Genomic DNA, 26,731 nt, shown 5'->3' on the forward strand with positions numbered 1-26,731 from the left:
GACTGGAGCAGGAAGAGGAGTCCGCCAGCAGCAGCCATCAGAGATCCCATCACCAACACTATGATGGGCTTGTGGAGGTAGGACCACCCCAGAGCCGGAGAGGAGCCAAGGAGAGGGTCCGGATCTGGACAGAGGCTTTCACCCCCATCTTGATATGAAGTTTCTCCAGTTAATTCCATGGTTGTTTTCTTAAGTCACCCGTGTTTAACACTGAACGTCCATAACCTTCCTCTTTACTTGTCTCGAGCCGTCTTGTTCGATCAGTCCTGATCAGGAGCTCGATCACCTGTATGATCAACCTGCCTACATGAAGCGTCTCTTGTTCTCCCGTGAACAACCTGTAATCCAAGATGCTCCACCACACCCACCCAGCGGAGGATGAATAGACAGACCCAGCCCCCATGTTGACAACAATGTCATCACCACTGATCGGCCCGTCACCCCTCACCTTGTAACATTACACCTCGTGCTCTATGTCCAAATGTAGGAAAACATATACATTGTCAGCACAAAGGGCATTTAAGTGTGTCATTTTCAGGATGTAATTATGTCCGAATGGAATTATTGCATACAAGAAGCAGGCAGCAGCTGCACAGTCCCATCAACAATAGACATGTCACCTGATACAGCAGCAGATATACATGCACAGCTCTACCGTGAGTAAACACTTCTCCAGGCTCATGCATGACACAGCACACAAAAGATGTATCCACGGTTCAAGTTGCACAGCAAACATACAGGATGAAGGCCGAAATAATGCTGTGATCTCATGATGAAATAGAACCACAAAACAATCATGTCATTGTTTTAATTAACTTATTAACCACTTTATTCAGAAACAAGTATCAAATTATGAAAAAGAAGCTCATTACAATACACTGTGTATAATATAAATATTGAATTCATAATCATATCAGGGCTACTTCTAATAATTTAAGATATCAATTAATCCAAGTTAGTTTTTTCAATTAATTGTATTGGTTTTGAAACATCCAAAAGATGTTTTAACATTGCTCATTACTGTCCTAGATGATCAGTTCAAAAACCTCCTGTCTGCAGTTAAATAGATACAAACAGAAAAAGTTGAGAAAAAATACCTGCAGCAATCACTGCTAAATGTTTCATCAGTATTTAGTGTGTCCCCTGCCAGAATTTGAAAATGAAATAGTTTATTGTACTGATCTATAACAGTTTTGAGCATTTTCCAATTTTGCAAAAGCTTTAACACATTTTCCCATGTTGTTTACACGTTAAGTCAGGGCTTTGGTTGTCAAGTAGTTGTTAACTGTTGTATGTTGGATGTTACAAAATACTTTAAAAACTCGTATCAGACTCCATAATGCAATTAAGACTAGGGTTGCAAAATTCCGGGAATATTCAAAGTTGGAAATTTTCCATGGGAATATACGGGAATTAACGGGAATAAACGGGAATATACAGGAATTAACAGGAATAAACTGGAAATGTTGTGGGTAATTTATACTAACTGTATTTGCCTTGTCATATACAGACATAAATATAAACATTTTGTTTTGTCATAGGCTGATTTGAGCCCTGAGGAAACTTTGGGCACTTGACTATATGCTTCTGCATCGTTGTGTCATTCTTAACATAGGTCTTTGCACAGTATTTGCAAATGTACACAGCCTTTCCTTCTACATTGGATGGGGTGAAATGTCTCCACACATGAGATAGTGCACGTGGCATTGTTCTGTAGAATAAGATGAGAAAAAAGTTTGTAAAAAAACACTAATGCAATGCCAGAGATATAAATAGTTAGCCAAACAATTGGAATTGTCTGTAAAAATATTTTACAATTGATGGATAAATGAATGGGAGCAGGCTAGATGAACAGATGAACAATCCTCAATAAGCATGCTAATATATTTTCCCCAGTAATATCATTGAAACTTACCTGACTAGTCCTGCACACTACAGCAGGCCTCAATAGCCCTGCTGTAGAGTGAAGGATGCTGGGAGTTATCTGTGCATGTGATGGAAGAATGAACAGTGGAGGGTTGAAACTCAACATGCAGTGTGTGCTGCATTCCATACATCTTTAAAATAGAGTTTTGAATGATGTTTTTATTGCTCAGCGTTCAATTTGCGTATTTATTTTTTTTTCAAAATTCCCGAGCTAAACTTCCCATGGAAAGTTTCCAGAAATTTACCGGAAACTTTCTGCCCCTTTGCAACCCTAATTAAGACATATAAACATAATTTGACCAAGGTCAGAACACTCCAGGTCTTGATTACATTATTCTGAGTACGACCTTTTTCAGTTTAAGGTATTTAGACTTCGAGCTTTAATGACAAATGTCCTATTGAGACTTTTGAATTAATCTGGTTAATTCCTGGGTTTTGTCATCGTCCGCAGCGAGTCTCACTCTGGGCTGCCATGCAAAATCCAAATAGAATTTGGTTGCCGTTGCTTTGCAGTAGATGCTGTGAATGTAACTGATTGAGCAAAATGGACAATATCCAAACAGAAAGAGGAAGGGTGGAGCTGAATAAGGCTAAAGAGAAACGAGTGAAATCACCTCAAGCTGATGCTGCAACATGTATGAAGATAAATTACATGTTACATGACAGCACGAGCAGCAGCAACTGGTCCCAATATGTCCCGGCCGTGTCCCTGTTAACGCCTTTAGTGTGTGTGATTGGCGCACTGTTTTCTCCACCTGCACCACCCCATGACCCAATGTTACAAAAACACAGGCAAAGACCATTTCAGATAACAAACTTTATAATCCGGTTCACTCGAGCACAAAGAGAAAAACAGACTTTGAATATATAGACCATTTTCTGAATTATCAGCTCCTGTATAACTGTCAAACGTCCGTGTTTTGAGGGTAATGTACAAAAACATTCTCTGATGGACTCATTTCCCTCTAATTCCTTTTCTTTTCCCTCTGAACTCGGGCTTGCCACCCGTCTTCCTCTGTCTGTTCTGTCCTTTTCTTCCTTTCTTCATAGTGGGTCTGGGAGATTTCCCCAACGGCTTCTTTTTCAGCGGCTTCTAAAAAATAAAAATACAGACGAAACGAGCAGGTGCTTGATCAGTTATAACATTCAAAAGTTAATGTTTTTTTTACAATCCAGCCCCTGAACAGTACTGACCTCCAGTTTGGGCTTCTTGGTTGGCGTTTCCATGGGAACCAGCTGTGGGATTTCTTCCTCCCCCTCCTTGTTCCCCTCTGTGGTCGCATCTGTCTGCTTTGTGCCGCCTTTCTGTTTTCTCTTTACCTTCTTTTTAGCTGCTGCTCCTCTCTGACATTCACAAACACACACACACTGGTTATTTCTCTCTTGTTTAAGCTGTGGCATGAGAGGAAGATTTGAGGATAAACTTGTTCTCACCGTTTTCTTTGGAGTCTCGCCATCTTTCTCTGCCTGCTGCAGCACGCTGGTGTGTGTGAGGTCAGAGGTGAAGATGGGCAGCGCCACTGATGATTGACTTTTCAAATGAATGATCTTCATCATTGGTCCTTTCTGCAAAAGCAATAAAAGAATGGGTCAAAAAAAGTGGTAACCCGCTGTGACATTGGTTAATGAGCTGCCTATTTGAAGGACTTCAGTAACCAGATTTGGAGGAGTCAGGGGGTGGGGCCTGACTGAGAGGTCAAGTACCCTGCACCTCCACGGTATCCAAACCTCAATGCATAACATACTTTGTCAATTTGACTCTAAATGGGACAATAATTTACAAAATGAACACCATGCTGTGGTGTATAAGACGAGAAACTTCTGATTGAGATCATACGCGCCTTATGAAAAAATGTATTGATGTATAAGTAGGTTCATTTTCTTACAGACATTTTTCAAACAAAGCCTCTACTGGTCATTTGAGAAAATACAGATTTTAGGCACTTCACTTTCCCACAGCCAAACCGATCAGATATCATTTCCATGTTAGTCTTTAAAGAATATGTATTGACATGGTATAATGTGTATTGTTCAGAGAGAACTACAACACATGGAGACATAAACAATCAAGACATACCTCAAAATATTGAAGTGCGTAATATTTTAACATACTAGCGATGTTTTAAAGAGGACTAATTTTTAGACCCTGCAGAGAACCCTACTCTGTCCTTAACGTCCAACTGGCTTGACCGACCCTGATGAGAACCAAGGACACTCTCTGGCTGAACAGACTCACCATACGGATTTTGCCCACCACGGTTTTGACAGCAGCCTCGATGTTTTCGGTCACCTCGTCTGCCGTCATGCTGGAGTGAGCAATGCGAACCATGCTGCAACACAGGACAACCACAGGGTTAAACTGGGACATTGTGAAAGTGACAGTGGGAATAGCACTTGCAATAGGATGCGGCTATTTTCCTATCTGACGTTAGCTCGAGATTAAATATTGTGTATCAAAGCTGTAGAGACGGGCTCCACGGGGAGAGGGAGACCATCTGGTTATACGTTGCGTCTCTATGGCACCAGCGTGACCCGTGTCAAACACTGCACAGAATGGACAGGTTTGCTATGAGGTGCTGCGGATTCTACTGCAGGACGACATTCTGACACATCCTTCAGAACACAGACTCTGGTTTGCTTCCTTGTTGAAGCGACAACGAGCTTAAACGTGCACATAAAGCTGATCATACACACGACTCACCAGCAGCTGCCTTTGTTGGTCACCTTCAGGTAGGTGCCCTGGATGACGCTCTGGATGTCTCTGGCCAGATTTTTGCTCGTCAGGTTCACACACAGTGGCTCCCTGGTAGACACACAAACAGAGGAACAATGAAGGGAACTGAAGCTACAGAACAAACTCATCCAGACATAAAAAACCCTAAGTATGCACAGAAACACCTCGGTTTAGTACAAAATGTGAACTGATGCTTTAAAAGGGGCTTTTATCAGTCCATTAATCTAAATGGAGGGTGATTATATCCTTTTAGTCATTAACAACTCAATTAGCAGGACATCATTATACTATAACTCACTACTAGTGGATAGTGGAAGTTGCCTTTAGAGAAACTGTATTTTCCACACATTATCCATAGAGTAACTGACTTCTGCGTTCTCACATACAGCCCCTCCAGAATATATTCAGGAGTTCAGTGCATGTATCTATCTATGCATGTTTTTTTGGCTTTCTGAGATTTCTACGTTTCCCCTGTTAATAGGGTTTTCTTGGGGTAGTTTTTCCTGACTCTTGTTAAAGGTTAAGGACAGAGGCGCCCGTACTTTGTTGAGTCCTATGACACAAATTGGAATTTGTGAATAAGGGTTATACACATAAAATTTGATTGATGACCCAAATGAGCTACATCAGGACATTTTCCACTCCCTTGTGACAGACAACCAATTTTATAATTCTCTCCTCAATTCAAGGTTTAATCACTTAACCGGTAAAATTTGACATATTCTCCTTTGTCTTTCTGTGCTGGAGCAGTCACCTCTAAATTCAAACAGCAGAAAATATGTCATGTCAATAGCATCACACAGTCTCCCATTTGTTAAGTGTGAAAACTTGAATTTGATTATTTTTCAGGGTGTGAAAGATGGGAGGGCTCTTACTTCTTCCTCTGGTAGAAATGTTTTCCGAGGTGGGACGGCAGCAGGCGCCGGATGCGGTCATCGGACAGAAACATGTCAAAGTTTCCTAACAGACGGCGCTTAGCTTCAAACGGTTTGTACTCCGTCTTCAGGACCTTGTAGGGGATGATCTGCCAAAGATACAGTGATGCAGGTGGTCAACATTAACAGGTTTAACTGTGGACCAATGCTCTGCCTGCAAGAATCATCATTAACAGCTTTTAGATCTGGTAGTAACATCCATCCTTAGTGATTTAAAAGCAACCAAATGAGTCCCTCAAGCCACATTCAGAGGTGGTCTGGGATGCTAGGGGCCGGTGTCTTTTGGCAGGGTGAACTTAAACACATCCAGGGCCAAATCTGAAAGAAGGACCACCTTCTCAGCTGATGTCCTCTCAATGAACATGTGTTGATGTTTTTGAGGCATCACCACAATATCAACACTGGCCACCACATTCGATTTCTATTTTGTTTTCAAAATGGGTGATTCAGTAGAAGGGAAGGGAGATCCTATCATAAGTGGTCCCAGAAGACAACATCAGGACTCGGATCACTCAGGACGCGTGTGAACACCAGGTCTGACCAGTAGGACTCCTGACAGGTGAATACCTCAGTTATGTTCTTGATGCCCTTCTCCTCCAGCACCCGCTTGTAGAACCTCTGTGTCTGCTCGGAGGTCATGTTGGGCTCGTCTCTGGTGAAGAGGCAGACCTCCTCCGAGTCGGTGCGCTGGCCATGGGGCAGAGGACTGAGGGCGAATGGAGAACACACGTCAGCACCAGTGACAACAACAACAGCAGCTACACAAAGAAGTTCCTGGGAGTGGGCCTCACATGCGGATGGTCTGCGCCTCCTTGGGGATCTTCCAGAAGGTGAAGAGCAGGCTGATGTGCTGGGTGTCGTCCAGCAGCAGGGAGTCTTTGGTGGACTTTGTTCCGAGGAAAGCCTGCAGAGCCTGGACGGCCTTTTTCACCTGAGCACAGACACAAAAAACTCCAGTTACAAACTGAAAAAGAAACACGACATGAAACCCACAAACAAACTCCAGCCGCCTGCTCCTCGTTCTGAGAATTAGCTTCGAGGCTAAAGCAGTCGCCAAACAAGCCGGATAATGCTAACTAGCTAATGGCTGCTGTCGACTCCTGACTATGTAATTCATCGCAATCCTCTAAACCTTTATTCGTCGTCATGTTCTGTATCAGGAGTTTAAATGAGCAGCGTAAGAAGAGTTTTTACCTGAGTCCGGTCCAACGCTGCTTCTGGTCTGTCGGCCATGCTGCTTCCTTCACGTGTGAGCCGCCGCGCATGCGCAACGCAAAGGCGCAACGTCACCCAATTCAAAACAAACTTTATTTGTAGTGAACATGCTGTAGTGTAGAGTCACTCCTGATGATAAATGGTATGTAAACATTAGGACTATAAAGTGCCATTATAAACATTATTTATAATATTCATACAGAAAGAGGTAAATCAAAAAAACTAAAATAAAATATAAAGCTTGCAACAATAATCCTGGATGTTTGACACGTTTATTTTATCGCCATCTTCTCACTCAGATTATATTCCAGGTAAATGTATTCTTGATGTGAAGTGTAGAAATGGCATCACATATTTTGGACACGATGACAGTAGAGTTGACTTTAATCCATAAAGACAAATTCAACACATTGCATGATGGGAAATAATACAATTTCTTGCTTAATAAGTGACACAACTATTCAATTATACAATGATCACCTCAGCGAAAATTAATACACAAAAAAAAGTATAATTTTATAAATATATTTTGTATTAATAGGTTTGTGTTTATTTATGTAAATAATATATTTTGTTAAGTCTTCTGCTAGAACTTTTTCTGGGAGCACACATCTGCCTTGTTTGTACATGGCACTACTAGTAAGTTAAAGAAAATTGTAGCGAACTTCCTTAGAAGAAATGTTGCCTCCTGTTGAAAACCTGATCCATCAGTGCTCTTTTAATTGAATATCTTGAATAATTGGTGGTTTGAAAAATCTCAACATCAATGTAAAGAAATCAGAAGAACTGTTCATATATTGACATTCCTTAAGGTTACTACTTTTCACAATAAAATGTCAGGACAAAAACCAAAAAATACACCTTTCCATTGCAGGTTGATCTTTATTTCCGGTTCATGTTATGTAACAGCTGTGTGTGTCTGCTTGTATGAGTGTTTTTATCCTTGGTTCATCAGTTGTGTGTGTGAATTCAATCCAAAATTTAACATGTGGAGAGACCAAACTAAAACATTTCGGTACAGCAATCCTTAAACCAAATATAACCTCCATCAGATTCTTCATCCCACTCTTTGAAAAACGGTGATGCACTTTGCAAATTAAAATTACAGGCTAACTCTGCTCTTTTCCACAATATGAAATCATTCTTTTGCGTATGACTGTTTTCTACCCTAGAACCCACTAACACTGCATCCATCTCCATTCTAAAAACAAATGGCGTGGCCAGCCGACAGCACGGTTAGCCATGGCAGTACAGAAGGGGGACGTGTAGCTACATTAGTGGCATAGCTGAGCTCTCAATATGAGAAAGCTGACACACTGGACTTGCTCTCTCGTTTCATATTGTTCATCATCATAAAAACTGATTCAGTCCTGTTTCCTTTATTAGACAAAACATTTTATTCTCCTCCTTCGCTCCTTGTCCTTCTCTTCAGCATAGTTGTGTGTAAAGAGAGAGTGGCTGTTTGGGGTGGCTCTAGCAGCGTTTCTCCTCTGGTAACGAGTGGAAGAACTCCATGCAGGCTGCATCGGCTCCATCGTTGCATTTAGTCCTTTTCTGGCACAAGTTTCAGCACTTTGCCAATGGCGATGGTTTTGCCTGGAGGGAGAGAATGTGAATGAATATAGGGATGGACACTGAGATACAAGACTCATGTGTATTTTGTTTTTCAGAACTTGGTAAAAATAGCTAAGTAGCAATAAGTGTCTCAGCTGTAACATGCATGTCCTTATAAACCAGCTGTAACCATATTTTACGGTGTTTTTCAAAACGACAGACAGAAACTCTCAAAGTGTCTTAAGCTGCTTTCAGACATGAACTTTGGAAAAAGTCCTGAAATTTGGTTACAGACACTTTCCTGAAATCTGCCTTTCACATATGATGGGGGCTGGCAGGAAGTAACTGACTGTGGGCTCTCAGATTCCTCCAGAAAATTTCAGGAAAACCTCTGGACTTCAGTGCAGGCCTGAGAGCAGCTTTTTATACCCGTCCACGGTGTCCTTACCTTCATCTCGCAGCGTGAATCGTCCCATTTGAGGGAAGTCTTTGAAGGTTTCTAAGCAGATGACCCCTGCTGCCCGGAGCCTTGCGATACAGACCTGGTCCTGCTTTACGAAGCGTGGTCGTGTTTTGCTTTTCTCTCCACTTTTCTTGTCCACCATGCAGATTAAGGCCTGTAGTCAGGATTTAAAGAGTTAAAACCGCAGGCCAGTCAAGTCAAAGACACTAAAAATTACAAATGAAAGCTGCGGCAACAGCTTAGAAAAGAGATCAACTTACTGTGATTTGAATTTCTTCAATGCAGGTGTGGATGTGAAGGACTGCATTGTAACCAGGACAAATAATTGATTTGTGTTCAATGATGACGATCTGAAACGAAAAGGAGCGAATCAGAAACATACAATTTTAGATTTCAGAGATCACAATCAGTAAAAAATGATCCCACAGTGACATTACAGGACATATTGTGAAAGGAATGAAAGAATTACTTACATAAAAAACAAATTACTGCAAAAGTAAAGTCTAAAGCCCTCAAAGTATTACATGCCAGTAAAATGTGTCCTTTGATAAATCGATTAGGAAGTGCAAGAGGCCACACAGGTCAGAGAATTAGAGACTAAATATTTCCGCGCCTCATTCTCAACATTTCTATGATCTATATATCTAAATAATCTATTTAACGTGTCCTTTGACTTTTTATTTTGGTCATGGCAGGGTTAATGACCTTAACTGCAGCCAGCCAACAGGGGGCAGTGAAAGTGATTTGGCTTCAAGTTTAGGGAGCCGTCATGTCTTCCATCTTTGTATACAGTCTTTGGTTCTAACTAGCTTCTGTGCTCTGAGCACTAGACAATAAACCAAATCACTGAAATGCTCCAAATCAAACAGGCCCCTGTTGGGTAGGGGGGGGTCACTGTTTGTATCTGTTGCTATGCTAACCTGCAGTGAATTGGTTTAGATTAAATACAGGAGAATGTTTAGTTCAACTAATCAGGCCTGTGTCGCCGCCTGCAGCCTCGTCCTTTGATTAGATAAATAAAGTCTTAAATCATGATTTGAATCATATCTGACAACTTTGAAAATCAGATGTACAGTGAGAGCTGCAGCGTGCAGAGACTTTGGTCGTATGTTTTTTTTTACCTGTGCATCAAAGGTGCGACCGGAGTGGCAGAGGTTGTCGGGGCTGCAGAGAATAAACCCAGGCAGGATTTCTTCCTCCTCGATGCCTTTCAGCCTCAACTTCAGATTCTCCCCTGGGGTTGCATCGTCCGTCTCCACATCATCGCTCAGCAGGCTCAGCACCTCCACTGTATGCTGCACACACACGCACACACACACAAAAGGTTATTAGCGTTTGCGATGAAGACGTTATTGCCGTACTGGAGCAGTGTACGTGGCTGGTGTCAGATCTTCTCTAGGCTGTATCGCCTTAAATGGATGAATTAGGTTAATCGTTTCAGTGATCTCTTTATTTGTCCCATGTGAAGACGAGTAAAGTCACAGAGAGGAGATCTCACCCTGTTTGGCATCATGACCAGCTGCTGGGCTTTGCTGATGATTCCAGACTCCAGCTTCCCCAGGATGACCGTGCCCATATCCTGCAAATACACACACACACTGATAAATAAAGCAATCCAAATCACCGTAACTTGTGGAAGTCTGTGCTCAGTGGCAGTTAGGTTGTTTGAAATGGACGTTATCTCTTCCTGTACATTAGGCCATCATAAATGAGCATTTAGTGATCGTAGCTGACACTCATAATTTCAAAACCCAAGTTAGTAATCGGGTCATCTTATTCTCATCTCTGCGGCCCTGCTGGAAGTTTGCTGTACAGATTGAATCCAGTACACCATAGTCCCCTTATACTAGGTCACCACCAGTTGAGTGTTCTTAGTCATGTAACTGCTACATAAGGCTCTTAGGCAAAGACAACGAGAGAGGAGTATCTTAACAAGAAAAAGACAAGATGGTGAGGAGAGAAGATTATATATGAAGAAAGTAAAGAGCCAGTGATTAATGTCGGGACAAATGTCACGGCAAAAATAACCTGATCCACTTACAGAATGAGTTTAATGGCTTCCAGCATCTACACAGAGACAAATGCCAAGACGCTGGATTTTCTTAAAGAGGAATGACTGCAGAGCTCGTGTGTGTGTCTGTGTGTCTGTGTGTGTGTGTCAGAAAGTATGTTTCCAAAGCAGAAAGAAAATGACAAACTGTAATAGGAGTAAGGACATTTTTTGGCAAATTGGAGTAAAACCAGAATCATTTCACGCCCACTTATCTGATGAGGACATTGCGGCGAAGAGGAGCTCTCACAGATTTGTCCTTTTTCTAATTTGATTAAACTGCTGCTCACCTTGTACTTGTCAACGATTGGTAGTCTGACTGCTGCATCAGTGGATCTGGTGAAGTTTGGCAAACTGTCCAGATGGGAAATGAATGGCAAACCCCTGGTAAAGAAAAAAGACAAACCAAAATTTACTTCAATATTTCTCTATTTATTTTATTATGATTTGTTTCTGACTCTCCTCGGTACTGTGTCCTCTGCTTTTCCATGGCTAACTTTTGACTCTTATTTCAGTGTCCACTGGCATTAAGGTTCTTTATTAAATTACACAGAAGACTCAAATCTAAGAAATGACTCTACGACACTATGTTTCTTTGTCAGACAAAAAAAAACTGAGGTGATTTACTGTACATAGAACATAGCATCTAAGGTTTGTCAAGCGACCTAAACGACATACTGTACCAGCATTGAAAAGCATTCACAGGGATGACTTACGTGTACCAGGTGCATTCAGGTACAGGGTCCTTGAGGTTGGAACCTGTGAGTCCAGAACAAGGCATAAAGTGGATGTCCTTCTTGGGGTTGAAGCCCACCTTCTTCAGAAATGGCACCAACTTCTCCTTACACTCCTCATACCTGTGAGAATTTCACAAAAATGTTTAATAAATTATACAATGTAACTTGTATGGGATCTGCCATTATCTGTAACTTTCACTATTTTTGTGTCAACAAAATATGTTCTATGTTTATTACAGGGTCAAACACAGATCTATTTTCACCCAGACCCTGCTCACCTTTCCAGGCTCCAGTGGACAGTGGGGTCATCCATCTTGTTAACAAGGACAATGAGATGCTTGACTCCTGCTGTTTTAGCCAGCATGGCATGTTCCCGGGTCTGTCCACCCTTCTCAAAGCCGGTCTCAAACTCTCCCTTCCTCGCAGAAATCACCTGGTGCAAACCAATGAGGTGGCAGAAACAGTTCCACGATTTAGTGACAACTAATACACATGGTATACACAACATTTATAACTTCAAAAAAAACTTAATGGGTAATTACACCATTTAATATCTGTGTGTGAGGTTTAGGGATAGTTAGCGTTAAATCCATCTCACCAGCACTGCCAGGTCAGCTTGCGACGCTCCACCGATCATATTGGGGACAAAGCTTTTGTGTCCGGGGGCATCGAGGATGGTGAAATGTTTTTTCTCCGTCTCAAAATAAGCTCTGCCAACCTCCACCGTCTTTCCTTTGTCTCTCTCCTCCTGGTTTGTGTCCAGAGCCCACGACAGGTACCTGTAACAACCAATGTCAATTTATTATGTTTCACAAAACTGTATCATGTATCATAATGTTCCTTTTCCATGTTTGATTGAATGATTGTCATCTAATTTCACAGGGAGTAGATTCTGAATGGCTTCAAAAAAACACAAAATAAAATATGCCAGGTCAAATTTAGAGTTTCTATTGTTCCTATAGAGTACATATTTTAAGAATTTGTATTAGCATTAATTCACACATGTTCAGCATAAATATAAGCAGGAGAAAATTAAACTTATTCATGTCGCTCACCATGTCTCCCTGTTCTTCTCTTTCGCTTCTCTTTCATATTTTTCGAGGGTTCGCTTCTCCACCATTCCAGTTAAGTACCTGACAAGGAGGACACACAACAAAGGAAACTTCATACATACATACAAGTGACATCATATTTATTTGATCTAGAAGTCATTTTGGGGCACAAGTGAAACTGAAGTCTCAGCTGAAAAGAAGTTTTCAGCAAGAGGGAACATATATATACTTGGGATGGTCATCATTAACTATTAACTGTAGAGTTTTGATCAGTTAATCTGTTAGAAAATCCTTGGAAAAGTATCTTGTAATAAATGGAACAGGTAAAACAACTTGTTGCAATTGTGGTTTTAAACCTTATGTGTCTGAATGCAGTTAGATTTAAGCACATTGGGCTAATTTAACAACATTGAAGAGAAATTTAAGCACTTAATACTGCCCTTAGATAATTGAAATGCAACTGAAAATTTGATTACTCACATTATCTGTCCTCCAATAGTTGATTTTCCGGCATCTGACACACACAAAAAAAGAAATATTTTATGATGAACAAACATGCTATAATCTTCCTCAGATAAAATAAGATAGATAAACGTGAGACGCACCTACGTGACCAATAAAGACCACGTTAACGTGTTCTTTCTTTGGGGCGTCTGGCGGTAGAGGAGCCATTTTGGGTACTGGCATCTCCTCCTCTTCCTCCTCCATCATCTCCTCGTCCTCTTTCTTCGAGGCGCCTTCCTCGCACTCTCCTCCTGTCCCCAGGTTGTCCGATTCTCCGCCGCCGCCTCCTCCTCCTGGCTCCTCCTTCTGCTCCCACGTCTCTTCCTCCGTGGTCATGTCTGCCTCCGTGCCTCCGTTCTCCACAGGAGCTGGAACCATAGTCATTGAGTACACCTTAAAAAACTGATTTTCTCTGTGATGCCAGACAACATGATAGACATGAAAGACATGAAAGACAACTCGCAGCTTGGAGGGAGGAGGAGGACCGTAATGTACATTTTAGCCGGACTGAAAACCTACAGACAGACCAAAACTGATTTGAGATCCTAGACTCTGTTCAAGCACCGAGCTTTCTGCCAGTTTCATCTTTTTGACCAAATTTGAATAATTTCACAACATTTCCACAAAAATTTGGCATGAGATCCCCTCATACACACTTCAAACATCTGAAGACAAAATAGGAAAGAGTGAGGTCACCTCATTCATCTGAATCTCCTGCACCAGCATCATTTACTCTTTATGTAAGACATAATGTTACTTTTAACTGCTATTATTGGTCGTTCTTGTGTATTATGTGGACTTAAATATGTCCCTTTATTCCATTATAATCTTATCTTGATGAATGGGAGAGATGTTCTGATACCATTTACCCACGAAATACCGATAGTGGTACCTGGACTTTGAGTACAGATCTGATACCAGTGCATTTTAAAAACAACAACTTATATAACCTGTTTTAAAAGCTGAATGCCACTACCTAACATCCACGTTATGGTTCTTCAAATGCTCCAGGAGATTGAGAGTGTTTTAACTAGCAACACTGGTGCCACCCCTCAAAACTGAAGTCTTGCATGTCTCTGTGGGACTTTCCAGCATTAAATGTCATTAAATTGCTGACATTTTATCTCGCTCTGGTTAATGATACACTACAGCGCCTACTGCAAGACTACAACTGGAGCCGACTTGTTGATAATTCAGTGAGCATGAGACTGGCTGGACTGAAAACTGCGGTGTTATCTGATTGAACCTAATATACTTTAAAGATGCGAGATCGGTACATAGATTTGCGTAATTACCATACTCATTTTTGGCAGTATCAGAGGTACTTCCAATACTGGTATCAGAATATCTCTAATTATGAGGAACCTGCTGTAAAATTACTAATTAGGCCCAAGAAAACTAAACACTGACATTTAGAATTTTACACTTTAAATGAAATAACTATAATGTCATGTCAGATGTCCGTCCCTGTTTGCTTTCCATCCCCCAAGCTCAACTGTTGATTTTGCTTTTACCTGGCTGCAAAAATAATGAGGTATTTGATTTCCAGTTGTATCAACTTCTACGGCAGCTGTAACTTTAACCTGCTTATGTAATATGTTTTATACTAAAGCATACTTTTATAAAATCAAATTTCCTTCACAAATAATCGAATAAGAGTTACACCGCTTCACTGTATATTGTCTAATCGTCATTTCTTCTTGTCCACAATGTTCTGCTGAGCAGACAAATACATCTAAATATAACAAAACAGACAAAACCCTGTAACATGAGTAAACTGCTGAGGCCGGCAGAAGAAGCAGGTTCCTGTGGTAACACCAAAATAAGCATCCAATTTCCGTAACTAAGAAATTACACAACCCAGCAGTCACGCACAAAGCCCGATTTCTTCCCATACCTCGTTGTTTATAATCAGCCGGTGAGAAATTGCTACTGGCAACTCAAAAGGCCATTTGTGCCCCGACTTTGTCAACAGCCTCATCCTCATGATATGAATATTTTCTTTGGGAGATATGAGAGATGCGTGTATTATAACATAACAGTGAATACATCTGCAGGGGAGATTTCTCTAAACAACACACACACTGTCTGTCAGACTCTGTCCCCAGTACTCCTATATGTATGTGATCATTTTGTTTTGTCATTGTGTCTCTTTATGCTATAGCTAAAGTGATCAATCTCTGCTTTAAACAAACAACCAGTTGTCTTAACTGCAGTGGAGATGCTCAGACTGGTGGGGCAGGCATTTGAATGAGTCTGACTCAGCAAAATTTAAATCAAGTCAGCAGAAACTGACATTCACATCCAGCAGGTCAGTGCCTTGGACACACAGCACTTGACAAACAGTATGTGCCAACGAGCTGTCTATTTTGGTCACGGACCAGTGGGGGGGTTGCATCATATTGAAACCTGGGCCCGTGCACATGGGTGGACCAGGGACCAGTGTCATGAAGCATGAAGGAATGTGCTCCACTGAGTTATACTGCGTGAGAGAGAATTCAATGTGAGAGTCAAAGCTTTCCCAGACTGCATCGTGGCCGCAGTGACATGTACAGATCTGAGTCTGTTACCAAACACTGTGATGTGGTGAGGAAACCGGCCTGATCTGTGCTTTAATAACCCGAACACACGCAGAGCCGGGAGCAAAGAGTGGTGATGCGTACCAGCTGTCTCCGCCACGTCCATGCCGGCCGCCGGGTCAGGGGCACCTTAGAGGAGAGAGGACAAAGCGTGTCAAAACTTTCATCAATATTTATGAGACATGCTTGGGACACGTCTGACGCTTTGTTGTGACTGTTCCTGTCGTGTCCGCCCCGACTGTAGCACGCGGCTGACACCGGAGCCGACTTGTTGATGAGTTGGTGGACGTGTGATCGACGAGGCGCTGGCACTCCTGGCAGACAGGAAGGCTAACTTAGCGTGGTTAGCATGCGAGCTAGCGAGTTAAGCTAACTTCGGGCTGGCGTCCACTCACCGTCTGCGACTGGCATGTCCGCGCCGTCGCTCGGGAGGAAGGTCGGCACGAACACCGCGGCGTTCACGTTGGGGACGAACGGCCTGGCGTTGACGTTGAGGGCGGCCAGGGCGCCCGGGAGCTCCGCCGCCGCCGCGGCAGCAGCCGGGGCCTCGGCATCCTCCTCCAGCTCCCACGAATCCGGGGCTGTGTCTCTCGGGTCCATGGCTCGTTTCTCCGGAGTTGACAAGCTCCCCCGTCGGTGACAGGGGCGGGGTGGTGTCTGTGGCTCGGTCGGAACGCGTGTAGTCGCCGGTGTGTTTCAGACTCTCAGTGACACGTTTTGAGAAGTCCCCATTGCTTTGTGAAGCCGCGCACCAGAGAGCATATGGATCCTGTAGCCCGACGTGAAGTGGTGACCAGCCGCTGCAGGGTCCTGCCCACACCGCTAGAGGCCAGCAGCGGACTCCTGCTGACTGGAGCCTACACTCAGGTTCACCTCCTCACTCGTCCTGTGTGTCTGCAGGTTATCTCCCTGTCAGGTGGATGCACTGTTACAAAAATACACAACACACTGTGGGTTTCATTTGTTCCTTTATGTCAACACCTCTGAAACGCAAACACTATAAATAGAATAAATAACATGTATAGTGGTTTACAGTGAACGTTTGTTTTAGAACTCAACAAATAAATAAATTCATTACAAAAAAATGACATTAAAATGGCTGGAACTGGAACTGGGCTGAGAGCTGCGTCTCCTCCTGTCACTCTTTGGCATCGGCGACTCCTCCAGCGGTGATGGCAAACGTGGCTTCGTTCTCAGGCATGTCAGGACTGCAGCAAATCACAGGAGAGATGAAGAGTTCAATTTCAGCATCAAATGTTTTCATTTCTTTGTTTGTTTTTGATCTTTGGGGATTTTACAGTCTCAGTCTCTAAAAATCATGTTCTGCAATACATCCCATTATCTCACTAAAGTTGGGTTTATTTTCGTATCTTGTTTCTACATGTGCACATATGTTGTTGAAGAGGTTTGAAATATTACTTAAGGACTATTAAATGGTGGATATATAGTCAAAGAGAAGAGCCTGCATCTACTTGACAAACTACTACTATTTATTCCTCCACCAAGGAGATTTTGTTTTCACCCCTGTTTGTTTGTTGGCAGGATTACGCACGAAGCACTGAAAGGATCTCCACAAAACTTGGTGGAAGGATATGGGCCAAAATAACCCACAATAGGACTCACAAAAACAATGTCAGACCACAGATACATTCTCAGGACATCTGCTGAACAATTTGGAAAAACATCCGATTGGCAGAAGACCTTGTTTTGACATCAGATCTGTTTCACATCACCTGCCAATACTAATCTAGTATTTAAGAAATCTTTAGGAGAGAAAAATTTGGATAATAACTATTACTACGATTCACGGAATTAAAATTAGTTATAACAATTATTATCAATATTAGAAATTTCAGCAATTGAAATGTCAACACACCCTTTCTGGAATTGAGAAAAAACAACAATACATTACAATATTTTTTCACACAATAAAATTCCACTAAATCTGTTGACTACCTGTCAAATATTTTGGCAATCCTCATCTCTCCGCGTCCCTTTCTCAAGCTAATTCGCGTAGTGGAGGCGTGGGCCAGGATGTGTCCACCGATTGGCTTCTTGGGATCAGCTTGAAACCTTAAAAAGGGAAGAATTAAAAATGCTGTCAACAACTCGTTCAAAATAATTTAGAGGAGAATGACTTAATTTGCCATGTCTTACGTCATTCCTGCTCCAGGATCAGCTGTCATTTGGTTGGTGAGGAACACGGCTACATTGTACTCTAAGGTAAACACATAGCAAAGCCCTTAAAATACATCATGCGTGGTTAATCATAATTATAAGAGTCATGACTTTTATACTATATTCATTTTTAATCTGTATGTAGATAAGTGGCTGTGGTTGTTACATGTAAAGAGCACTCTCTCACACCTTCAGAGATCTTCTGCAGCCTGGAGAGCATCTGCGCTAGTTTCTGCTGCCGCTCAGCCAGTTCTCCACGACCTGAGAAATCTACTCTGAACAGAGCCATAATGGAGTCGATGATCTGGCATCAAGGAGGAAAAGAAAAAAGGAGATTCACAGGCTGAAAGTCGGGAAGGAATCTTACTTTTAGAATCTGATCTGTCTGATCTTTAACACTTTGAAAACGAAGCAACAATGTTTATTCTGAATCTCCAACCACTGCAGTGAGTAAAACCAAAGGAATGATGAATATGTAACAACATTCTCCACAGTTTACTCACCAACAGTTTAAACACTCCTCCTTCCTCGTGGAATTTGGCTGCAACAAAGTCCAACAACTCCATCTGGTGTTCACCTGAGGAGAGAATCAAAAACTTGACAAAAACAAGTGACACAGCAAAATATTACAACCTCACCAGGAGATAGTTTCAACAGAAACTGCTTTTGCACACCACAGATGTGGTGTAAATGTTGTGTACTGTGTGTTCGCACTTGTGTAGGCTCGAGCATAAAGCACGTTGTCCAGCACAGCATCGTGGTCCACGTTAAACCTGTCGGCGATGTCTTTCAGTCTGTCTGGACGACTGAAACCACACAAGTACAAGTCAAGGACAATGTCCAATAAAGTGAAAGCATGGTTACATTGTAAGACGCACTAGAAGAAGTATATAGTCAAGAAATATAAAACATGTTCATATCTAATTGTATGTTTTTTTTCTGAGATTCAGTCAATTTGAAAATAAACCATCATCCACAATAAATGTCAAGTGTGGTCTGGTTTCTCAGTACCTTTGTTAGTAACAGGGGAAATTCAGTTTCACAGAACTGCACATCCACAAACCACTTCCCATGAAACAATGAAACTAACAACGGTTTCATTAGACACTAATACCACTGACATGAAACGTTGACTGATGGTTAAGAGCTCGGTTTGTGGCAGGAAGTTTTGTGAAGTGCTGCTATGGCTACTAAAGTTCTGCCAAAGTTTGCTCTGTTGCATCTTGTCGACCTGCACCTGTGTCCTGAAGTCATGTCATGTACTATTGAGGTTGCAATGCGAGTAATGGCTTTCATTACTTAAAAGTTCAGAGAAGTTGTGTGTGGGAACACCTATTCTTTTGGCAGCAGTATGGGTTATAGGTGTTAGTTTTGTCTGGTTTGTGACAGAGAGCATATGTAATACACACGTGGAGCAGTAAACCTGGATGGGTTGGATGATGCTGTTTAAAATAGAGGGAGAAGATGGAGGGGAGACATAGACTCCTTAAAATTTGTGGGTAATCTAGCTCCTGTTTTGTTTGTTGTTTGAAGCTGAGTTTGTCGTCTAGTGTGAGTCTGAGGTATTTGGAGGGGTCAACCGTTTCAACTGCTTCATTTTTGTGAGGATACAAGGTGTGCTCTGTGTCGATGAAGATGACTTTCCCGCCTGAGTAGGAATCCTCGCCTGGCAGCTGAGCAGTGACTGGAGAAACACACCAAAGATTCTGTTTTATGAATTTTTATAAATGGTACAATGTTGTTTAATTATACACTTGGGAGCAGACATTTTAAAAACAGATGATTACTCACCACAAAGTGTGTGAGACAGCTGGGTTTTCCCTGTGCGGAACTCTGTATGATGAAATAATGTGAAGCGTTTTGAGCCAAATACTGCAAAGTGAGGGATAATTATAATTATACACAGTATGTTCAACAATAACAAATGAATCTCCTCACCTCCAAAAGCCTCTGTGAGCGCCATGCTCTCTATACCTCCACCCAGAAGCTTACTGCAAAGAGAACAGATATATGTTGTGAGAGATGATTCAGGTTTTTTTTTAAAGATTCAAAATAGGAGAAACTAGCTTTTAATTTTATACCACACTGTCAGAGTATATTATACAGTAAAACAAAAAATTCCCAAAACCTTGTGTCTGTGTTTCTCCTGAAGTCAAATAATTTGCTCCTTAAAATCTATAATTTGACAATATTTTGTGTCACTCTAAGAAACTGGAAAATAACTAGTAATGTAAATTAACAAACTTAGCTCTGATGTCCCTTTGCTAGAGAAAGGCTACATTATCAGTTTACAATAATGCAGCCCCTGGGACACAAATGAGACATTCTTAAGGTATTTTTAGAATAACAAATCAATGAAAATCGCAGAAACCACTATAATTCCCACCTCATACAAATGCTAACAGATTTCCAGTCTTATCGACCACTCACAGCCCTTTAGAGTACAAGTCCCATTCACCCATTCACACAGCGCAACTATATGCAGTGCTTTTTCTATCACATGGCATAGCACAGCTTCAGGGGCAGTTTTGGGTTCGATATCTTGTCCAAGGAAAATTAGGAATGCAGACTGGAGCTCACACCAGCAACCTTACTGTATTTGGTCAACTCTATTTCCAGAGCCACACCAATCCGAATAGTATATTATTTGTGACGGCATGATATACAATCTGTTAGTGTACATCCTACAGTCTAATAAGAGAAAATCTTAACTCAAACTCCTGGCTCCCAGTCGTGATGTTGAACACCTGCTTCCTCTTGGCACTGTACTCAAAGGCCGTCTGGAAACCAACACTCTGCAGGGTTAAGAGAAACATGTCAGGTATATAATATGTTTGGTGTTTTTTTTTAATCTCTTTATCTTTTAAGTGGTACAGATTGTAGAATCCACACTGGAAAATCCAGTCTCACCAGCATTTTCCCTGCAGCTTCCTTGATTTTTTCCACCTTGGCCTCTGACAGGCCCTTGATGTTGCACAGAGCCTTGCGAGTGGTCATCTGGATCCCCTTCACAGTGCAGATACCCACTGACTTCAGCTTTTTGATGTCTGCCACATTCTGAGGTCAAACGAGGGGAAAGGACAGAGAGAGTTGCTGACTCGGACAAATGACAAAGGATCTGATGAGTGTGTTTAGGTGCTGCTGTTGACTCACAATCCCGTGTTTCTGTAGGACGTCGAGGTCTTGGAAGAACGACCCCTGTTCAGAGAAAAACAAACTCAAGATGAGGTAAGTGTTAAGGTTTACACTTAATTCAAGAGGGGACAGCTTTTACTATAGACTGTATATAAAGAAGCTTTTACTTGACATACAGTGGTACCATAACCTACCTAATGCACATTAGTGAGTATATATATTAAATGGCACAGTTTCGGTCTGTACCTATATTGTTGCTTTGAATAGACAAAGTGGCATACATTATTAAGGAACTGATCTTTGTGTAGTTCAGTAATTTATCATAATTGTATTGGTTCTTTGTTGTTTAATGGTGTGGCTTATTTGATTATGTGCAGGTATATATTAGCATTTGCCTTAGCCTGTTCAGTCAATATATGATGTAAAGTCTGTTTAGACTTTGTTCACATTGTCTATATTCATTATACTTGTTTGATGATGACTGAATCAATTAATCAATCGATATTTGGACCTGATTTCAGCTCTTTTCAGAGAGGATCCTAAATCAACACTGACAGCAACTTATTCATATTGGTAGGCTAATACCGTTCTAGCTTCTATTTGTGGACGGCCATTGTTAGTTAGCAAATACCAGCTAATTAAGAAGACAAGCTAGCTGCATCTTACCTCCTCATCCTGGAAACCGGTGTCCTCTTCAACGACCTGATCCTCTGCAGACTTCATGTTCACTATTGTGGCTTAAAGGCTAAAGACAAAGTGTGTTTTACCCGATTGAGTAACTGGGGCAGAGATATTTCAAGCTATTAGCATTATCACAGCTAGCTAGCCTTCGCTAACCTTTGAAAGTTAGCTAAATTAAAAGTTAGCACCCGGATTCTGTATTTCAGCAGCTCACAAAATAAATACGAGCTTCACTAAAAGTATTAACATTCAACAATAGCTAGTTGGAACATGTGAGCTGGCAAACAACATTGATAGTTTAAGTTAAACAGTTAGCTTAGCTGCTCTTTACCTTCCTGTTGCACCTGGCGGGAAACTCTTACTCAAGACGCATTCATGTGCAGCAGGAAATTAACGAACGAATGAGACGTGGTCATAAATGTTACTTTCAAAACCGTCGTACTTTTTGGTTCTCATTGAACATATAAAACACCGTCAAAATGATTGATACATGATAAACACATTCCAATAATTCACTGCTCCGAGCTACAGTCATAATAGTATAAATTGCACAATGATTAAATCATCAGCATCTTTATTGCAGGCTTAACTGGGCTCCTGCAATCAAATTCACCTATTCTATGTTGTACCTTTGCTTTTCTATATATTTTAAGTAAGAATGCTTTCTGTGGAAAGACATGTTCATTTTAGAATATAGGACAAGATGGAGAATACCCCAGTAGCAGGTGTTAGATACCACTAGTCGAAGTTAGGGACATAAGTTCAGTTGTGCGCATTAGCTTCATCAAGTGTTTTGGCCTTGTAATCCACGATACAGATCTAACTTGTGGGTACGCATAGGCTAAAGGTAAAGCTGACTGGCTACTGGCTTCTATGGCAGTTCTATGAAAGCTATGTGAACCATACAGTAGGTCGCTGTCCCATTTTAGAACATAGGACAAGATGGAGAATATATCTTGTACGTTCTGCTGCACCTATTGTCTCCCACCAGTTGGTGTTATCAGATGTCAGTGACCACCAGGGGATGTTAGGGACATATCTTCAGCTGTGTCAAAATAAAATATGTATATGCTATTTAAAAATCATTTCCCATTCATTATATTACAAAACGTCTAAAATGTGATTGCTGACTGTACAGGTCTGGCCTTATATTTAAAAAATTATGATTCTGTCTGGGCAGTACTTCATTTGTGAGCGAATGCACAATCAAGATGCTGGAAGAAAAGACAGGGATTTCCACTTAATTTGGTGTTTTTATTCCCACAGTCATGTTGAACACAAAACAGACATGCGTTTGCTTCTTGAAGGACAGTATGTTACAGAATGAAAATTGTCATATGAATGGGAACAGAGAAAAGTACATAACAATTCTCTCAGGTAAATATTGAGACATTTCGCATCAAAGTTTGTCCACAGACTAATGAAACGTTGCCCGTTTTAAATGCAGACAAAACATTTTTTAGTGCTGGAGGGACAGAACCATTTTTAAATTGTTGATTAGAAAACCAGAGAAACATAAGAAAACCAATAACTGTGAATAGTTTACAGTGGGCACATTCTGACATACGTGTCATGTACGCTCAGAATGACCACATAGTAAAGATTATCACTTAGCATGTAAAATGTCAAAAGGCCATTCTGTAGACCACATTCCTATCAATTAATGTGGTCTGCTCCACTTGTCAATATTCATCAAACCTTTCTGTCAGGTTATTGAAAATTATTCTCCTAATACAAGTGGATGTAGAAAACACACGACAATGGACAGAAGTGACAACAAACGTAAATTAAGGTTCTTCAGACTGCAGACACCGACACATACAATTGGTAACCTCCAGATTTTTTTTTTCCTTTCATCTTATCCCTCTATATCTGCTTTTCTCTACATTACTTATGCTGAAATAACAGTTTATTTAAAAAAAGAAAATAGAAGCAGTGCTTCAGGAAATCAGTCTCTGCACGATGTTGGAGTAAGGAGAGACAGCGAGAGAGAAGTGTCAGAGATGCTTAACATGCTCCCGCTCCTCCTCCGATCCATTAGCCAATCCAAAACTTTACTGCAGTTCTTTACTCTTCTCCATGGTCTCTCTGTCTCTCCTTGTGAACGACCCTGCTGTGTGGCCAGCAGCAGATGTCAGGCTTATGTTGGTCCTTCCTGGCCCACCTCACATCTTGCCAGGTGCAGGCGGCATCATGCCGGGCATCCCTCCAGACATCCCAGTGTTGGGTCCTAGAAGTATCTGGAAGGGAAAAAGGTTGTTGGTTTTCATTTGCGGTGAAATATCATGACAAAACCTTTTTAAAATATGTGGTTTTGTGGTTGTTCGGCTAACATGGTCATCGTGCGATCAAACTTCTAGTGAAGTACATTCACAGTTCCGCTGGAATGCCTGCAACGTTTTTCTAAGCTTTACACACATGCACACGGACACTCACCTGTCTCTGCTGCTGTAACTGCTGCTGCTCCAGCTGTAGTCTTTCTGTCTCAAACACCACAGGCAACACCAGGATCATAAAGGAAGTGGTGCCCATCCAGAGCGCAGAGCGGGAAAAACTGAAACAGATCAACAACCCCATTAGCTTCAAGAAATTACATTTCACTGGAAAGTATCCATCCCTCAGGTTTAATAAAGCTAAATAAATCTGTTGTCTTTAGTAAACTAGATTCAAGGATGCAGAGACACGACCAGTGGCTGTTGGAAGAGGGAAGGCTAGCAGGCAGTTGCAATAGGGGCCCTGAGAACCCCTTTAAATTATATGATCAGCTCTGTAGTGGATCCTAACAAGGCCCCATGTTACTATCTTTCTATTAAAAGCTTCATAACTTTAGAGAATATGTTGAGGGCTATTATGTATAAATGCATACTATGATTACGATATCTCTTGGATTATGCTTTTTCTTTTTACCTGGGGAGGTGGTTTTAGTTCTATGTACGGTCCCCCAGCTCACTTTTACCCCAAATTCCCTTGAAACGCTCCTGAAAGTTGCATTTAATCTCTTGATCACAGGATCCACCCTGAGAGCCTACACACACACCTCCGGGCACTGATAGAGTGGAAGGAAAACACTTGGGAGACCAACCTGTAAAACTGCTTGGCCAGTGAGACGGAGCACTGGGCTGACACCTCGGCAGCTGAACGCACCGTGTCTGGAAACATCTCCGTCAGGCCCCACAGCCTCTCCATCAGGGTCTCATCAAACTGAGGAAAGAACAGATGGGAAATTTTACTACTGGCAGACTTCAGTGGGGAATTTAACTGATGCTTTAAGGAAGTGTATGTGGTGATTAAATGAATTCAAAGCTCTGGTCATAGGAGTCTAAACTGAGACTGGAAATGTGCTTCAATCCCTGTGCATTTGTAGAATGATGATTGCATTTCTATTAGATTTATCTTTTTTCTGAAAGAGTCTGAACTAAAGCAAATACTGCCTGGTAAATAATAACTGATAAAACATGCATTTATCAACTTTGTGAATTAGTTCTCTCCTGGTTGGATAAAGCTGGTGTTACCACAGTGATACATTATCTGCATACAACCAGGACAACAACCTCATGGAGAAATAAACTGCAGATTTAATGAATGAGGACTTATCGCTGCTTGGATTCTGGCTAGAGCTCACCACAGGGGCAAAGCCAGAGCTGACACCTCAGGTACCTAAGACAGCTAGCCTCGGTGCAGCCACGCTAGCTAGCCGATTTGAGCAGAGACAAGGACAGACCGGACACAGGATTTTCATTTGGAACCTCATTCCCACTCCTGAAGCACTAACTGACTAAACACGTACGTCTTCATCTTCATCGTCGTCGAGCTCGTTCTCGGGGGGTCGGATCGACACCGGGCCCGCATCGGGGGAAAGCTCTTCGATGGTGGGCATGTCTCCTGCTGGCTCCGCTCCTCTCTTCCTCTTCTGCCGGGGCGACGGGTTGATTTAGTGTAATTTATTTCCGAACACTTGCTGCCACCTTTCAATGAAGCTAATGCTAAGAGGCGTGCATCGGGTCCACCAACGACGGTCTGAGGTCACACAGTCGGGAAAACGTGACGCTTGTTCCGGGTGGAGTGACGCAAGCAGGGGGCAGGGGGCGGTTTGTACTTCACCCAAAAATGTACAGCGCCCTCTGCCGTCGAGGCTGTCTTATAGCAGCCTGTAAAATGTCATTGAGAAGTAGTAATTTGATGTAAAAGTAATGCAATGTATCTTATGTGATATAGTATTGATAAAGTAATGCTGTATTTGAACTCCCTAAAATGCATTTTAAGATAGATCCAACATTTTCCTGAGAAAATATTTTATTTAAGCTTAACGAAAGTACAGAGACAGATTGCATTCTTTCAAAAGTGTGACCTGTTTAGGTCTTTTTCACAAACAACGTTTTGACGTGTCACTGTAGAACAATTGATTATAGAAAGATATATTGATTAATAGATAGATAGATAGATAGATAGATAGATAGATAGATAGATAGATAGATAGATAGATAGATAGATAGATAGATAGATAGATAGATAGATAGATAGATAGATAGATAGATAGATAGATAGATAGATAGATAGATAGATGGATTAATTAATTGATAGATGGATTAATAAATTGATAGAAGCATTTTTAGAACACTAATAAATCTGACAAACCATAAAAGTGCATCAATAAGCATTATAAAATTACACAACATTGCATTACTAAAATACAATTACGTTGTTACACCAGTAATTAAGCAATTCTGGCTATAATGTTGTGTTTTGTAAAGCTTGACTCGACTAGATTTCCCACTGTCTTGTCACCAAAGGGGGCCGGGTGCCAAGAAATACAAGTCAATTTAAATGTTGTTTACCAGCCCCAAAAGGCAATTAACAAAGCGTTGAATGGCCTTCCTTTAAAATATCTACAGTGTTGATCAGCTTTCTGAATTGGTGACAAACGCTCTCCCCAATGGATTTTCTCTTATCTTTGCTTTTATGCCTTCATACTTCACTTTTAACTTAGC

General features: G+C 41.5%; 4 protein-coding genes across 4 annotated transcripts; all 4 read right to left on the bottom strand.

Annotated features, from left to right (window-relative positions):
* Nucleotides 1–2,728: 2,728 nt before the first annotated feature.
* Nucleotides 2,729–6,843, bottom strand: rsl1d1 (ribosomal L1 domain containing 1). The gene is made up of 9 exons (XM_061094793.1): nucleotides 6,790–6,843; nucleotides 6,387–6,526; nucleotides 6,163–6,301; nucleotides 5,536–5,684; nucleotides 4,628–4,729; nucleotides 4,163–4,256; nucleotides 3,361–3,492; nucleotides 3,121–3,270; nucleotides 2,729–3,019 (listed from the first exon to the last, which is right to left on the bottom strand). The coding sequence occupies exons 1-9, from the start codon at nucleotides 6,826–6,828 to the stop codon at nucleotides 2,882–2,884; spliced, it is 1,083 nt and encodes a 360-aa protein (XP_060950776.1). The 5' UTR covers nucleotides 6,829–6,843; the 3' UTR covers nucleotides 2,729–2,881.
* Nucleotides 6,844–7,672: 829 nt separating this feature from the next.
* gspt1 (G1 to S phase transition 1) lies at nucleotides 7,673–16,580 on the bottom strand. The gene is made up of 14 exons (XM_061094412.1): nucleotides 16,145–16,580; nucleotides 15,834–15,878; nucleotides 13,272–13,538; nucleotides 13,147–13,180; nucleotides 12,670–12,747; nucleotides 12,213–12,393; nucleotides 11,893–12,047; nucleotides 11,594–11,734; nucleotides 11,168–11,261; nucleotides 10,326–10,406; nucleotides 9,949–10,122; nucleotides 9,088–9,177; nucleotides 8,813–8,981; nucleotides 7,673–8,406 (listed from the first exon to the last, which is right to left on the bottom strand). The coding sequence occupies exons 1-14, from the start codon at nucleotides 16,347–16,349 to the stop codon at nucleotides 8,354–8,356; spliced, it is 1,767 nt and encodes a 588-aa protein (XP_060950395.1). The 5' UTR covers nucleotides 16,350–16,580; the 3' UTR covers nucleotides 7,673–8,353.
* A 259-nt stretch (nucleotides 16,581–16,839) lies between these two features.
* dmc1 (DNA meiotic recombinase 1) lies at nucleotides 16,840–21,785 on the bottom strand. Its single transcript, XM_061094414.1, has 13 exons — nucleotides 21,729–21,785; nucleotides 21,081–21,125; nucleotides 20,838–20,984; nucleotides 20,640–20,722; nucleotides 19,866–19,918; nucleotides 19,719–19,760; nucleotides 19,539–19,611; nucleotides 18,642–18,733; nucleotides 18,431–18,504; nucleotides 18,117–18,231; nucleotides 17,907–17,967; nucleotides 17,706–17,822; nucleotides 16,840–16,957 (listed from the first exon to the last, which is right to left on the bottom strand). Exons 1-13 carry the CDS (start codon nucleotides 21,783–21,785, stop codon nucleotides 16,888–16,890), a joined length of 1,029 nt encoding a protein of 342 aa, XP_060950397.1. The 3' UTR covers nucleotides 16,840–16,887.
* Nucleotides 21,786–22,983: 1,198 nt separating this feature from the next.
* tomm22 (translocase of outer mitochondrial membrane 22 homolog (yeast)) lies at nucleotides 22,984–25,783 on the bottom strand. The gene is made up of 4 exons (XM_061094675.1): nucleotides 25,531–25,783; nucleotides 24,826–24,944; nucleotides 24,180–24,297; nucleotides 22,984–23,983 (listed from the first exon to the last, which is right to left on the bottom strand). The coding sequence occupies exons 1-4, from the start codon at nucleotides 25,618–25,620 to the stop codon at nucleotides 23,909–23,911; spliced, it is 402 nt and encodes a 133-aa protein (XP_060950658.1). The 5' UTR covers nucleotides 25,621–25,783; the 3' UTR covers nucleotides 22,984–23,908.
* Nucleotides 25,784–26,731: the final 948 nt, after the last annotated feature.

The sequence above is a fragment of the Limanda limanda genome, chromosome 21 (genome assembly GCF_963576545.1).
Source record: "Limanda limanda chromosome 21, fLimLim1.1, whole genome shotgun sequence".
In the NCBI taxonomy this organism is placed as follows: domain Eukaryota; kingdom Metazoa; phylum Chordata; class Actinopteri; order Pleuronectiformes; family Pleuronectidae; genus Limanda; species Limanda limanda.

What these genes read in the sequence shown, in the direction of transcription:
- rsl1d1 (XM_061094793.1), bottom strand. Translation starts at nt 6,828, where the DNA reads ATGGCCGACAGACCAGAAGCAGCGTTGGACCGGACTCAG. An exon ending in GCATCAAGAACATAACTGAG is followed by an intron (nt 5,685 to 6,162) that starts GTATTCACCTGT and finishes TATCTTTGGCAG; the next exon opens with ATCATCCCCTACAAGGTCCT. An exon ending in ACCAACAAAGGCAGCTGCTG is followed by an intron (nt 4,257 to 4,627) that starts GTGAGTCGTGTG and finishes CCTGTGTTGCAG; the next exon opens with CATGGTTCGCATTGCTCACT.
- gspt1 (XM_061094412.1), bottom strand. Translation starts at nt 16,349, where the DNA reads ATGGACCCGAGAGACACAGCCCCGGATTCGTGGGAGCTGGAGGAGGAT. An exon ending in GGTCTTTATTGGTCACGTAG is followed by an intron (nt 13,181 to 13,271) that starts GTGCGTCTCACG and finishes TGTGTGTGTCAG; the next exon opens with ATGCCGGAAAATCAACTATT. An exon ending in GTCCACTGGAGCCTGGAAAG is followed by an intron (nt 11,735 to 11,892) that starts GTGAGCAGGGTC and finishes AAATTCTCACAG; the next exon opens with GTATGAGGAGTGTAAGGAGA.
- dmc1 (XM_061094414.1), bottom strand. Translation starts at nt 21,785, where the DNA reads ATGAAGTCTGCAGAGGATCAGGTCGTTGAAGAGGACACCGGTTTCCAG. An exon ending in GATCCTGGAGCAGGAATGAC is followed by an intron (nt 17,823 to 17,906) that starts GTAAGACATGGC and finishes TCCCTTTTTAAG; the next exon opens with GTTTCAAGCTGATCCCAAGA. An exon ending in ATTGCCAAAATATTTGACAG is followed by an intron (nt 16,958 to 17,705) that starts GTAGTCAACAGA and finishes GATTTGCTGCAG; the next exon opens with TCCTGACATGCCTGAGAACG.
- tomm22 (XM_061094675.1), bottom strand. Translation starts at nt 25,620, where the DNA reads ATGCCCACCATCGAAGAGCTTTCCCCCGATGCGGGCCCGGTGTCGATC. An exon ending in ACGACGATGAAGATGAAGAC is followed by an intron (nt 24,945 to 25,530) that starts GTACGTGTTTAG and finishes TTCTTTCCTCAG; the next exon opens with TTTGATGAGACCCTGATGGA. An exon ending in AGTTACAGCAGCAGAGACAG is followed by an intron (nt 23,984 to 24,179) that starts GTGAGTGTCCGT and finishes TTTCCCTTCCAG; the next exon opens with ATACTTCTAGGACCCAACAC.